This window comes from Tachysurus fulvidraco, chromosome 18, assembly GCF_022655615.1.
Source record: "Tachysurus fulvidraco isolate hzauxx_2018 chromosome 18, HZAU_PFXX_2.0, whole genome shotgun sequence".
Classification (NCBI taxonomy): Eukaryota; Metazoa; Chordata; class Actinopteri; order Siluriformes; family Bagridae; genus Tachysurus; species Tachysurus fulvidraco.
This window is the reverse complement of record NC_062535.1, coordinates 15,623,426-15,637,619: the sequence shown is the minus strand read 5'-3', so window position 1 is coordinate 15,637,619 and position 14,194 is coordinate 15,623,426. Positions and strand designations below refer to the sequence as shown.

Below are 14,194 nucleotides of genomic sequence, written 5' to 3'. Positions count from 1 at the left end.
TTGCCTCATGCCTCCAGGGTTGGGGGTTCGATTCCCACCTCCGCCTTGTGTGTGTGGAGTTTGCATGTTCTCCCCGTGCCTCGGGGGTTTCCTCCGGGTACTCCGGTTTCCTCCCCCGGTCCAAAGACATACATGGTAGGTTGATTGGCATCTCTGGAAAATTGTCTGTAGTGTGTGTGTGTGTGTGTGCGTAAGTGAATGAGAGTGTGTGTGTGCCCTGTGATGGGTTGGCACTCCGTCCAGGGTGTATTCTGCCTCGATGCCCGATGACGCCTGAGATAGGCACAGGCTCCCCGTGACCCGAGAAGTTCAGATAAGCGGTAGAAAATGAACGATTGAATGCACTAAAGCCTCAGTGTACTAAAATACAGTGTATCTCTGCAACGCTTTCAAGCTGCTGTTTGCATTTTTCCGGCCCAGAAATTCTTTACATTTGTGGGGTGGATGGTGGAGATGCTTGGGCTAAAGTACAACTTAAACGAAAACAAACAAACAAACCGAAAAAACATGTAGCAGATTATTATCGGCGGATATCAAAACCGGATTGAAAACAAATAAACGTATGTCTGATTTTTTTTTAACTGGATCCTAATTCGCACGACTGCTCCGATTGGTACCCAAGCGGTAATAAAGTTAGCGTACTACAAACACGGAGTGTTTCTAAAAATAGACGTCAGCAATGTGGCTTAATTCGCGTTTGTACACACTACGAGACGGACAGAGACGGTTAATTGGTGTGTGAAAAAGTTTAACGTCTAGACACCTAGTGTCCAAAACGATCCAACCGAAGAAACCCTCCTCTTTTAGAGAGATGTGATACTGATGATACTGTCTTCGTCAGTTTCACAGCTACATGTCAGACATGTTTTTCCTCTTTAAAGCTTTTTCTCCCTGCGCTTTTCACTACAGCTGACACACTGCCAAGAATGTATAGCACGCCTCACCCTATCGTGCACTCACCTGCATACCTTTTATAATCCGGACGCGTTCATAAACAGCTGACAGAGATCACGTCATCCAGTGATACAGAAGTCGCGGAAAGCAGTTCAGATAGAGCTGATTTGCAAAAGGTTGCGTGATAAACACACACTCCTTTCATCATCTGAGCGAAACATACAGGAATAAAGCTTTTCTTAACCTTTTTTTTTAAAACCAGGGATCAAACTGATATCGATCATTTTGTACTATACTTATTAGTAGTCATCGATCAGGGCGAATATTATTCAGGTCCGTTCGAGATTGTTTCATCCTCGTGCAGGTTTGTGTGATAATAAAGATCCTGACGGTGGAAGACATGGATGTGCAGTGAGTTTCCACGATCTGCAGAAATGACCGCAAGGTGTAGACTCTAATCACGTACACTTTTCTCAGGGCTCAGTGCTCTCAGAGATGAAGTGCTCGCACATTTCTGTCTCTGTAATAAAATATACGATGACGTTTTCTGAGCAAGATGTACGACTACAACGTTTGTATGTTTAAACTGTAACCGATTTGTAATGTGCGATATTGACAATTCTATCAAAAAATTTGCTTACATTCTTCTGACCCTGATGTTAGCTCCACCCCCAAACACGAGCATAACCGTCCAACCGATTTGAGTCAATAGGTTTAAACACAGTTATATAGTCAACCAGGATTGGGGTGATAGGAAGCTGAAGCCTTGTTAAAGGTGGTGTCTCCGTTGTTTAAAAGCCAATGTTGACATTTGAAATCACCAAAACAAACACGCCCCTAACCCAAATGGGTCCCACCCCTGTTTTGATAGCTCCGCCCCACACATACACCAGACAAGTATAACCCAGACAACTATTATGGGGAAACCTGCTGGGGCAGATGACCGAGGGTATATTTTTATCAATAAATGAACTCCATTAGTAATACTATGGTAATACAAATGTGTTTTTGTACCGTAAAAGGTTTAGCTCCGTTTCACGTGGAAGCAGACGGTGAGCACCTAGAACCCGAGGCAGAGGTAATGTTAGAGGCAGAGGTCACACGGAAACAGAAGACTTTGGAGCGTGTGCGCATGTTTAAGGCACAAAGACTTGCAGAAACGCAAGTAAGTGTATTGATTGATTTAATATTCTGAACTTTAATTGACAGAAAGCCGTATTCTGTCAGTCCTTCTTCTTGCCTTATCGTAAGCCTTTCTTCGCTTCCTTTCTGTTTTTTTCCTCCATGTCAACGTTAAAACCGCTTTCTGCTAATGTCACACATGCGCACTGAACACTCTCTGCACATATTGACAAGCCCCGCCCCTTTCTGCTCACTGGCTACATGTTAGTTTTGTTTTTGTTTTGTTTTCTGAAGCGTTTCTCAAACGACGGAAACCCCACCTTTAATGTTTGAATTGGAATTGCAGTTCATGTCACATGCAGCAGAGGGCACTAAACATTACACATTTCCTCTTTAAATGGTACAGTCTACAATTACTGTGTCCTGGCTCATGGTGAAAGGCCAAGTACTGGTTCATGATTGAGTAAGAAGGTAAAATAAAATAAATAAATAAATAAATAAATGTTCCAGACAATACAAGAAGGTTTTGCCTTTAGCCAGAACATCTGCAGAGTTTATTCTTCATTCTGAGACGTTTCGTGTCATCTATAACACATATCTCAAAAGGTGGTGTTAAACATAAACATGCCCTTATAGAAGAAAAAAAAAATAAATCCTGCACATCGATACAAAAAATATAGATATAAAAATTTCAAACAACAAAACGAAACACAGAGAGACACTGAAATAGAACACGCCATCTTGTGACATTCAGAGTTTGGTGATTTATTACAACTAAAATTTACAACTAGCTGCTTGACTGATATGAACTGAAGTTATTTATTTTTTATTTTTTTTAAAGAAAACTACGGAGTCTCCATCAGACGTAGATGTAGAGGGTGTATTTAGTGCATCCGAGTGCTTCCCAGAGACGTCCTGCCCACACACACCATGCTGTCTCGCTCACTGCTCGGGTTTCTCCTGCACCGTGCCGGTGACCAGCAGCAGGTTGCAGGCGGTGAACTGGACGTTAAGGACGCTGTTCGTCTCGCCCGTGTAAACCCCGACTAGCTCGGGGCTGGAGCCGTCCGGAGACACCGCACCCCCACCGTGGGCGTTCCTAACGTCCCAAATACGCACAGAGTTGTCCATAGCCGCCGAGGCAATGAGTGAGCTGTCTGGGCTGAACGCCAGGCTGGTAATTGCCCCCATGTGTCCACGCAGTTCCTTCAGCACGCCACCAGCTGCCAAGTCCCACAACCGCAAGCGCTGATCCTCACCTGCAGACACCAGATACCTGCAGGTCACAGAAGAAATGCAGAGGTTAAAAGTTGTCAGTAATCTTCCATTCGAGAGCAGCGACTTCCTGCCTGTAAATGATTTATGACGTCGTTGTGCACTTGCGTTAGGTTGTATTAAAAACTCGTAATCAAATACATCAGGAAGAAAAAAAAACGCTAAGTCATCACGCTCCAGTCACGGAGACTGCAGACGAAAATCACCGGATCTTGGTGACTCCGTATCCGTTTGTGACTTTTTGTCAGATTTTGACGCATGAAGACAAAGATCCGCTGCCCAAATATGGCATCATGCTGAGATCTAATGTGTTCAGTTCTGTTCAACTGATGGTTAGACGAGTAAATGAAACGATATCATATGTTCGGTTTCTGACCTGCCGTCGGGTGAGAAGGCGAGTGCCAGTACAGGGCCTCTGTGTCCCGTCAGTAATCGCACCGAGGTGCCGTGCTGCGTGCTCCACAGGCGGACGGTCCTGTCGGTCGAGCCGGTAGCAACGTAGCTGGAGTTTGGGTGGAAGTGCACACAGTCGACGTCGGCCAGGTGTCCGGCGTAGAGTCGCAGCGGGTGAGTGCGAGCAGGATTCCAGAGACGTGCGGTGGTGTCGCGTGACGCCGTGCAGAAATACAGACCGCAGGGGCTTACCGCTATGTCCCATACGGGGTAGGCGTGTCCTCGGTACACTGCAGTGTTGCTGAAACCTCGCAGCTCCCAGTACCTTACTGTGCAGTCCTCTGAGCATGAAAGCAAACCTGTGGAGTCACGCAGGAACGCCGCACCGTACACCGGGCCGCTGTGACCGCGCAGGGTCTTCATCTCACTCCCCATCTCCTCCTCCTCTGTCTGTCTCAGAAACAACGAGTGTTATGAAATTTGAGATTAACAAACAAATATTTGACACCAATAAAGAATAAAGCTCCGTGTCTGTCACTCACCTCCTCCTCCACTAGGTCGCAGGCGAGGCGTATCTTGGACACGTTGGCTTTATAAGGCCCCGCCTTCAACTTCCTGGCTCGGAGGCTCCACAGTTTGAGGGCGGAGTTGTCGAAGGCGGCGGCAAGCAGGCGGCTGTCAGGTGACACCTCTGCGGCATTCAGCAGCTGCTCGGTGTTCTCGAAGGCATAGAAGCAGACGGTGGTGAGGGATGGAGGACCCTCACGCACACGTCTGATGCAGTCCTGAAGTGCCTCCAGGGCAGTCTCATTTTGAGGCAGTGACCCCGCTGTGACGTCTACAGACTCTGCCCCTTCTGTCCCGTCCATGCCCATCCAGCCGCCGGAAAAGGACATAGAGGTGGAGTTTCCTGTAGTAAGCCCCGCCCCGCAGAGCTGGTAGTCAGAGCGACGCACAGCAGAAACCTCCACCTGTGTGGATGAATTTCTTTTGTCAATTTTATCCTTGAGAATTTAATAACAACAACAATAATAATATAAATGATCTCGTCAGACAAGTCATTATTTAATTCAGTGAAATGATAAAGAGGCAGTGTGACCTGTACATGTGTGCTGAGCACTCTGCAGAGGGCGCTGTTGTCATCACTCTGGAGGAAGCGCAACAGATACGTGTAGGCCTCGTCTGTCAACTGCACCACGTACTTGTGCTCCAACAGAGAGCACAGTTTGGAGTTGGAGGCCACATCCTGCACACACACACACACACACACACACACACACACACACATTATAGATTAGATAAATAGAGATTGAGGAGGAATAAAAGAGACTGCATGAGCTATATTTGCAGCTCAGTATAGGATCTTAATCATTTTAATACCTAATTTTATATTAACAATCATTTTAAAAGCCTTGACACTGTGGCCATCTTTGATTGTTTTATTCAGAGTTCTGTACATTTTAGTCAAAAACATTTAAAACTGTCGTTGTCATGGTGACATGTTCACCCTGAGATACGGCATGAGTTACTGTTCTCAAAACAACTGAACTGCGTTATAGATCACTGCTGCCATGGTGACAGGCCCGGGGTACAGATCACTGCTGCCATGGTGACAGACCCGAGGTACAGATCACTGCAGTCATGGTGACAGACCCGAGGTACAGATCACTGCAGTCATGGTGACAGACCCGAGGTACAGATCACTGCAGTCATGGTGACAGACCCGAGGTACAGATCACTGCTGCCATGGTGACAGACCCGAGGTACAGATCACTGCAGTCATGGTAACAGACCCGAGGTACAGATCACTGCAGTCATGGTGACAGACCCGAGGTACAGATCACTGCTGCCATGGTGACAGACCCGAGGTACAGATCACTGCAGTCATGGTGACTGACCCGAGATACAGATCACTGCAGTCATGGTGACTGACCCGAGATACAGATCACTGCAGTCATGGTGACTGACCCGAGATACAGATCACTGCAGTCATGGTGACTGACCCGAGATACAGATCACTGTAGTCATGGTGACTGACCCGAGATACAGATCACTGTAGTCATGGTGACTGACCCGAGATACAGATCACTGCAGTCATGGTGACAGACCCGAGGTACAGATCACTGTAGTCATGGTGACTGACCCGAGATACAGATCACTGCAGTCATGGTGACTGACCCGAGATACAGATCACTGCAGTCATAGTGACAGACCCGAGATACAGATCACTGTAGTCATGGTGACTGACCCGAGATACAGATCACTGTAGTCATGGTGACAGACCCGAGGTACAGATCACTGCAGTCATGGTGACTGACCCGAGATACAGATCACTGTAGTCATGGTGACTGACCCGAGATACAGATCACTGTAGTCATGGTGATTGACCCAAGGTACAGATTTTTGTTGCCAAAGTAACTGGTCATAATTATAGTTACTGCCATGAAGCACAAGTTCTTGTAGTCTGAATGATTTTGGAAATTTTACTTTGTCTATTAAGTGTCTTGTCATGGCAAGTTCCGACTGACCTGCAGCGTGACGACGCCTCGGAGATGCTCCACGATGGCCCTTTGCTCAGCATCCTGCTGGAAGAATGAGTGGAATCGACTGAAGAAGGCATCGACGGCACCCTTCAGGCCACAGCGCGCCATGTCCAGGTGCAGGTAGAGGAAGAGAGGGAAGAGCACGGCACTCACCTCCCGGCCCAATGGCATCTCCGCCTCTGAGACAAAACACACACATGCAAATGTGAACTTTAAGCTTTAACTCAACCATCCACTGCTCTCCCCACTATCTATTCTCTTCTCATAATACCTGTGTGAGAAACACCAACCGTGTGGTTTACGCCATGGGTGCCAAACCAAAAAATGTTGACAGCTGAGTTTCCTGTCTGTGTGCTTGCATTAGTGTTACTCACCCGTCAGAAAGCTGCGTAACCTGGAGAACTGAGTCTCGTACTGCTGAGGGTCCGACTGACACGGAGCTGCAGAAACAACATTCCCACAGCTGGACTCTGTCTGAACTGGGAACAGAGAAAAAGGGAAACATTTTATTCAGCATGCACAAAATTACGAGTATAAAAAATGTAAGCAAGCTGATTTAGTCACATCTTATAACATGACTAATGGATGGCATCGGGTATTCAACGTGTTCGGACTACACCGAGTGAGTCTGTAGCCAAACCTGAACCCTACTGGTTATAATAACAACGCAGTTACACTACTACATTACCCATTAGGTTGGCTGCCATCTCCTCGGCTGACTGAGACAGCTTGGCCCCTTTCAGCGAACTGTCCATGTCCGCATACTGCCGTCTCTTCAGGTACTGTGCCACGGCGTGCTGGATCTGCTCCGTCCGGCCACGCTTCATCACCTGAGTGGGGGGAAGAGAGAAACAAACGTATATCACGTTTAATAATCAAGAGTGTTTATCATGTATACAACTATAATATATATATAACATATAGTAATATTTACTATTTAAATCTCCTACATTTGCTTAAACCTCAGCACCAGGATATCCCCCACATATCAATCAGGATGTTTATTGTTACCCAGAATTCCTTTAGACTCAGTTTCTTAGTGATTCGGTTCAATTCAATGAATCAATTCTGACGTTATCCATGTTGGTTCTTAGCTAAACTATATTATATTATATTATAATATATTATATTAAACTATATTATAAAAAGATCTTTAAAATATAGATTATAAATATAAACAAAACTGACGAATAGAGTAACAAGAGCACAAAATACAAAACAAAAACACATACATAACATTTGTAGCTAGGGTACTTTCGTGGCCCGTATCCCAATTTACTCCGTACTACACACAAACCGCACTAGGTAGTGTAGGAAAGTGCGTAATGACGTCCCCTAAATCGTGCGCGGATGTAGGGCGCAAGGAGAGATTTGGGACACAGCCCGCTGATGCACGAGCTAGTCATTCAGTTAGAGGCGCGCGACGTCACTTTTATTCGTTAGTTATTGTTTTGATGTCGGTGTATTTTCAGCGACCCGCGTACTTACTGTGTGTACAAACTTCCCTCGAGTCCAATAAAGAAAAAGAAGAGGTGAAAAACACCAAAATATGGTCACGTTTTCACGGCTAATATGATGCACCGAAGAGAGGCGCCATGACTACCGACTTCACACTTCCGGTAGAATGTGAAGCTAGAAACAGCACAAACAAAAGTCATCAGGGGTTTAGTTGTGTTTAACGTTACATTCACCGCCTACTTCTAAATAATTAGATAAATAAACACAACGCGATTATAACCTTTTATACAATTAATAACATTTTCAACATTTACAACAACTAGTGTTTAAGTACCTTAGTGTTTAAGTACCTTAGTGTTTAAGTACCTTAGTGTTTAAGTACCTTAGTGTTAAAGTACCTAACGTACTCAAAGTACTTAAAGTACCAAAAGTACCCAAGGTACCGCAAGCACAGGAAGTACCAAAAGTACCAGAAGTACTTAAAGTGCCGAAAAGTACCTGAAGTACATAAAGTACCCAAAGTATCAAAAACACCCGAAGCACCTGAAGTACCAAAAGTACATGAAGTACCAAAAGTACCTGTAGTACTCAAAGTACCAAAAGTATCTGAAGTACCCAAAGTACCAAAGGCACCTGAAGTACTCAAAGTACCAAAAGCACCTGAAGTACTCAAATTACCAAAAGTATCTGAAGTACCCAAAGTACCTGAAGTACTCAAAGTGAATAAAGTACCTGAAGTACTCAAAGTACCAAAAAGTACCTGAAGTACTCAAAGTACCAAAAACTAACCAAAGTACCAAAAGTACCTGAAGTACTCAAAATACCCGAAGCCTAAAGTACCTAAAAAACTTAGTGTTAAAGTAAGCTAGTGGTGAAGTACCCTAGTGTTAAAGTATTATGCAAATATGCTAGTGTGCAAGTACATAGCTTACTTTAACTTTTGTTATAAAACGTAATGTAATACTTTTACAGTTGTCATAAACCATAAAAACGTACAAAAAGAACAAAAACACGCATATGTTGTAGTGTTATGTCGTGTGCTTATAAATCAATTTTGCTTGAATAATTAATTCAATTCACTTTCTGTCGACTGTTTGTTCTATTCAGTCTGTTATGTATTCTGCTAACACAGACTTACTGCATGAACAGATCTGCTTGAGTACATACAGTAGCCTTTACTGTCTATTATATTAACACAAAGCCTATTACAAACAAAAAATAGCTATACAAACTTTGTTCGGCACAATATACAAAGGCCATCATTTTTATTTTAATAATAAACCATCTGGGATTTATTTATTTATTTATTTTTGTCTAATCTGTGACCTTAAAAAACATTTCCTGTCTCTCGTTCCTTACCCAATCACAAAAAAGAAAAGCTGCCTCCTACATGTTTGCAATTTTGTTTGTATTGGAGCTTTGCTCCAGTCTTGAATAACACAGGGCTGTAAAGTGTCACGCATTGAGAGTGACAGTCACTCATGTCGGTCTTTTGTCACGCTCTCCCACCACACATCGTATTTCTCACGCAGAAAAACTTTCTGACTATTTATCATATATTTAATAAGCCACAGGACCCAAAACGTATCAGTCCGCACCGCTGTCTCTAACTGGGCAGGAATCAAGCGCGTCTCAGTTCTTAGTCGAGCCTGACACTTATCGGCCAATCAGAACATAGCACTATTGTATCTGGGTAAGATTTAACGCAACAACCAATTTAAAAACAAACATATTCTATAGGGACGGTATTTTTTTAATGGTCGGGTTGAACAAAACCTCAACACGAAGCAGCTTGTCTCTGGACGGGACATTGTCTTCAATCTAGACACTAAAAATGTCTGGGCTTGTGCTGAACTGTTTTATATGGGAGCAACATTACACATGATAAAGGAGTCCAAAAAGGCAACAAACACAATAAACAACACCAGTCATAATCTCTCTCTTTGTGTGTGTGTGGGGTGTGTGTGTGTGTGTGTGTGTGTGTGTGTGTGTGTGTGTGTGTGTGTGTGTGTGTGTGTGTGTGGAGATGTCATTTAAATCAGTTAAGGAAAGAAAACGCCGATGCACAATATCCCCATCACCATGGCACTGACAAATACAGTATAATAATCATTAAGGTAAATATACGCTGACACTGTGTATATATTTAAAATAGCTTTTTTAACTTGATTCTTTCTTCCTGAAGCTTCTTCCTACAGTACAATTCATTGCTAGTGAAGCTGCAGTGTAGGACGAGAGGATGACAATGGTGCTGCCCACAAACTGAGTGGAAGCTCCTCGCAGCGGAACTTTAAGCACTTTCTGTCGCATTAAGCTTTCTGCTCTTTACACGGCCTGCCGCTTTGCATTCATGGATTCGCAGACGAGTCGTCCTGGAGAGTCCATGATTTAAAAGGTTCCCTGAGATACCTGTAATCCGTACGGTATAAATGATTCAGGTTCAGTGTAGATGTCATGTTCTTGATTCCTCGGGTTGGATGGACCTCCAGTTGGGAAAACAGCTAAACAGACTCAAGTGTGTGTGGTTTCAAGAGCTTTGTCATTAAGTCAAAGTGACGTGACATACGGTGACCCATACTCAGAATTCGTTCTCTGCATTTGACTCATCCAAAGTGCACACACACACAGCAGTGAACACACACACAGCAGTGAACACACACACAGAGCAGTGGGCAGCCATTTATGCTGCGGCGCCCGGGGAGCGGTTGGGGGGTTCGGTGCCTTGCTCAAGGGCACCTCAGTCGTAGCCGGCCCGAGACTTGAACCCACAACCTTAGGATTATGAGTTTGATTCTCTAACCATTAGGCCACGACTTGCCCGTCTTGTTCAGTGCTGTCACGACAGCGACCTCCTCCATCCTCTCTTATTCCTTCTTATTTATAATATATAGTCTCCTTATCCAGCTCCAATCTTGTCGCCTTACGTCAATGGGCAGCTAGCCTGATGGATGCTCAGACAGATGCTCCTTAGTTTAATTCCATTAGCAGAGCTTTACTTAACCGATCATGATACAGGATCATACCGAGTCACCAGATGGCAGGAAGTACACCAGCCTCGGTTATCTCTATTATGACTCGGTTTCCTGTATTGTTAACACTTTTGGATTTGGGCAAGATCTTTTTTTTATATCAGTCTTTTTCTGAAGCTAGACCTACAGCACACAAGCTCTAAGTAAGGAATAACCCACTTGGACTCATGCTGTTACAGAAAAATAATCAACACCCACATAGAACTTTGTTACCAACCCGAAGCTGTTTGTTTTTCTGTAAGAGCACACTTTGGAGTGGTTTATTGATCACATCCCATGGCAGTGAGATCATATTTATTCTAGAATTAAATATTTTAATATCTATGTAACAGCTGTGGGGGTCACGGTGGCTTAGTGGTTAGCATGTTCGCCTCACACCTCCAGGGTTGGGGGTTCGATTCCCGCCTCCGCCTTGTGTGTGTGTGGAGTTTGCATGTTCTCCCCGTGCCTCGGGGGTTTCCTCCGGGTACTCCGGTTTCCTCCCCCGGTCCAAAGACATGCATGGTAGGTTGATTGGCATCTCTGGAAAATTGTCCGTAGTGTGTGAGTGTGTGAGTGAATGAGAGTGTGTGTGTGCCCTGTGATGGGTTGGCACTCCGTCCAGGGTGTATCCTGCCTCGATGCCCGATGACGCCTGAGATAGGCACAGGCTCCCCGTGACCCGAGAAGTTCGGAAAAGCGGTAGAAAATGAATGAATGAATGAATGAATGAATGAACCCTAACCACCCACAAAAGTTTGTGTTAGATATTTTCTCCTACCATTGAGGTAAAAAAAAATAAATGTATGACTTACACGAAACATCACACACCATCTATGGCAAGCTCACATTAAACTGGTTGAGCGAGCATCATAATCAACACTGGTGTGACGTCTGTTAATCACTGCATGTTACATTATACTTCACACATCGTGCCATAAATAACCGCGTGTCCCAGGAAATGTGGTCACTAACAGGGTCACTAAGGCGTTAACCTTACGCACCAGTGCTGGATCGAGACTCCTGTCCATTAGCCCTGCTAATTAAATTAGATGTACTTCCTGTTTTACCTCAGCGGATATGTCTCGAGATGACTAGTCAGACGCTACACCCTCACATGTTTACACAATTTTACTGTTCACCGACACGTACATACGACAAGTCATTAATAAATTCTGTAGAGTTTGTACATATATAGTACTGTATTTAGAAATAATCTCTTTCCCACTGTTTCTTCCTCTCCTTCACTCATATCTTCTGATGTATAGATCATTTTGTACTGCACAGTGATAGAGTATCAGTAACTGTCCCTGACATTTTATGGACATGATGCATTTTTTTTTTTTTTGCATCTATGTAAAGATGGAAACTTCAGATACATTCTGGGATGATTTTTCATCGTGTGTGTGTGTGTGTGTGTGTGTGTTTGTGTGTGTGTGTGTTTGTGTGTGTTTGTGTGTTTGTGTGTGTGTGTGTGTGTGTGTGTGTGTGTGTGTGTGTTTATGTGTGTGAGTGTTTGTGTGTGTGTGTGTGTGTGTTTGTGTGTGTGTGTATGTTTGTGTGTGTGTGTGTGTATGTTTGTGTGTGTGTGTGTGTGTGTGTGAGTGTGTGTGTGTGTGTGTGTGTGTGTAAAAATAGCTCTAGTCTCCACCCATCTGGCTAGAGACACCGGAGCTCAGACTTACCCCTTAAGCTCCTAATAGTTTTCTTGCCTCTGCTGGGAAACGGTGTCACGTCCAAAACGTTGCACATTAAACAGTCCCCAAGGTTGATTGTCTCCAGGTGATGACATCACTATGGCAGTTTGCAGTCATTTATTATCTGTCATTGGTGTGCTCTTTTTATACTCCCACTGGTAGACACACACATGTTCTGCCTATTCCTTTCCGTGTCTCTTATATGCACCTTCACATATTAGCACACACATAGATACACACGCATTTGCATTACTATCCTTGTTAGGACCATCCATTGATATGATTATTAATCCAGCAAATTATAGCTATACTATATCTAATTCTAACATCAATCTCAGAAACACAAAGGAAACAATTTTAAGGTAAGGTGTTTTTTTAAGCCACTTTTCTTTGTGGGGACCAGCCAAATATCCAATTTGTCAGATATTCACGTCATCGTGGGGACACTAGGACTTGGGTCTGCACTAAGTTATGTCTACACACACAAACACATATACACACAAGTCTCCTGTCTCCTGCAATCCAATGTTAGATGATGTTTCTTACCCACGAGTACTTGCTCTAATATAAAGTGACTCACTGTGTTGTTCTCATCCTGCTACAGTCCCTGAAGAGCACCAACTGACCACAAGCATCCAGAAATGTCCATTACTGAGCTAGCATGTCCAATAAAAACATTATTATTACTCCGCTTTACATCACTCCTGACCTATCACTATCTTTATCAGTCCCCAAGCACGTGTCATTTCAAGTTTGACGTATGTTATAGGACCACAGTATTCAGGTTGTGTCAGGAGACACAATAATGCTTGTTTTTAAATTAAAGTTCACTCTGCGTGATGGAAATGACATATAAAATAAATAAATAAATAAATCCTTCATAATGGATGTATTTATTTATTTGCATTACTAATGCTAAAATAAATGAAGGAAAATGCTAATTCTCACCTACTTACCAAACATAATAAAAAAAAAAAAAAAAAAAACACTAACCCTCAACTACTTACTTGAATTCAGAATGACTTTTTTTAATGGCTTTGCTAACAAACTTCTTTTTCTACTTTCATCTTTTCCCATTAGTGCTTGTCACAGTGAATCATCCGTTTTCACCTAACTCTATCCTCGTCATCCTCTACTCTCGCACCAGCTACCTTCATGTCCTTATCTAACACATTCATATACTGTATCTCCTCTTAAGCCTTCCTCTTGACCTCTTACCTCGCAGCTCTATCTCCAACATCCAGTATAAACCTTCTGACAATACTGTATCTCCCTCCTCTGTACATGTCCAAACCATCTCAATCTGGTCTCTCTGTCCCTGTCCCCAAAACAGCAAACCTGAGCCGACCCTCTGAGGTGCTCGTTCCTAATCCTGTCCATCCTCGCCACTCCTAAAGAGAACCTCAACATCCTCATCTCTGCTACCTCCATCTCTGCCTCATGTCTTTTCCTCACTGCCACAGTCTCTAACCCATACAGCAGAGCTGAGACCCTCGACATCCTCATATCTGCTACCTCCATCTCTGCCTCGTGACTTTTACTCACTGCCACAGTCTCTAACCCATACAGCAGAGCTGAGACCCTCAACATCCTCATCTCTGCTACCTCCATCTCTGCCTCATGTCTTTTCCTCACTGCCACAGTCTCTAACCCATACAGCAGAGCTGAGACCCTCAACATCCTCATATCTGCTACCTCCATCTCTGCCTCGTGTCTTTTCCTCACTGCTACAGTCTCTAACCCATACAGCAGAGCTGAGACCCTCAACATCCTCATCTCTTCTACCTCCATCTCTGCCTCGTGT

General features: G+C 43.9%; 1 protein-coding gene across 4 annotated transcripts; it reads right to left on the bottom strand.

The window, feature by feature from the left end:
- Positions 1–2,540: 2,540 nt before the first annotated feature.
- Positions 2,541–12,623, bottom strand: taf5l (TAF5-like RNA polymerase II, p300/CBP-associated factor (PCAF)-associated factor). 4 transcript variants are annotated; one of them, XM_027178940.2, is made up of 8 exons: positions 12,379–12,623; positions 6,916–7,057; positions 6,602–6,706; positions 6,213–6,406; positions 4,784–4,930; positions 4,227–4,655; positions 3,668–4,134; positions 2,541–3,292 (listed from the first exon to the last, which is right to left on the bottom strand). In XM_027178940.2, the coding sequence occupies exons 2-8, from the start codon at positions 7,052–7,054 to the stop codon at positions 2,959–2,961; spliced, it is 1,815 nt and encodes a 604-aa protein (XP_027034741.2). In that variant the 5' UTR covers positions 7,055–7,057; positions 12,379–12,623; the 3' UTR covers positions 2,541–2,958. The 4 variants fall into 4 exon arrangements, with proteins under 4 accessions (XP_027034741.2, XP_027034742.2, XP_047659445.1 ...); XM_027178941.2 differs by lacking the exon at positions 12,379–12,623 and adding an exon at positions 7,716–7,872; XM_047803489.1 differs by lacking the exon at positions 12,379–12,623 and adding an exon at positions 7,714–7,859 and having other exon boundaries at positions 6,916–7,054.
- Positions 12,624–14,194: the final 1,571 nt, after the last annotated feature.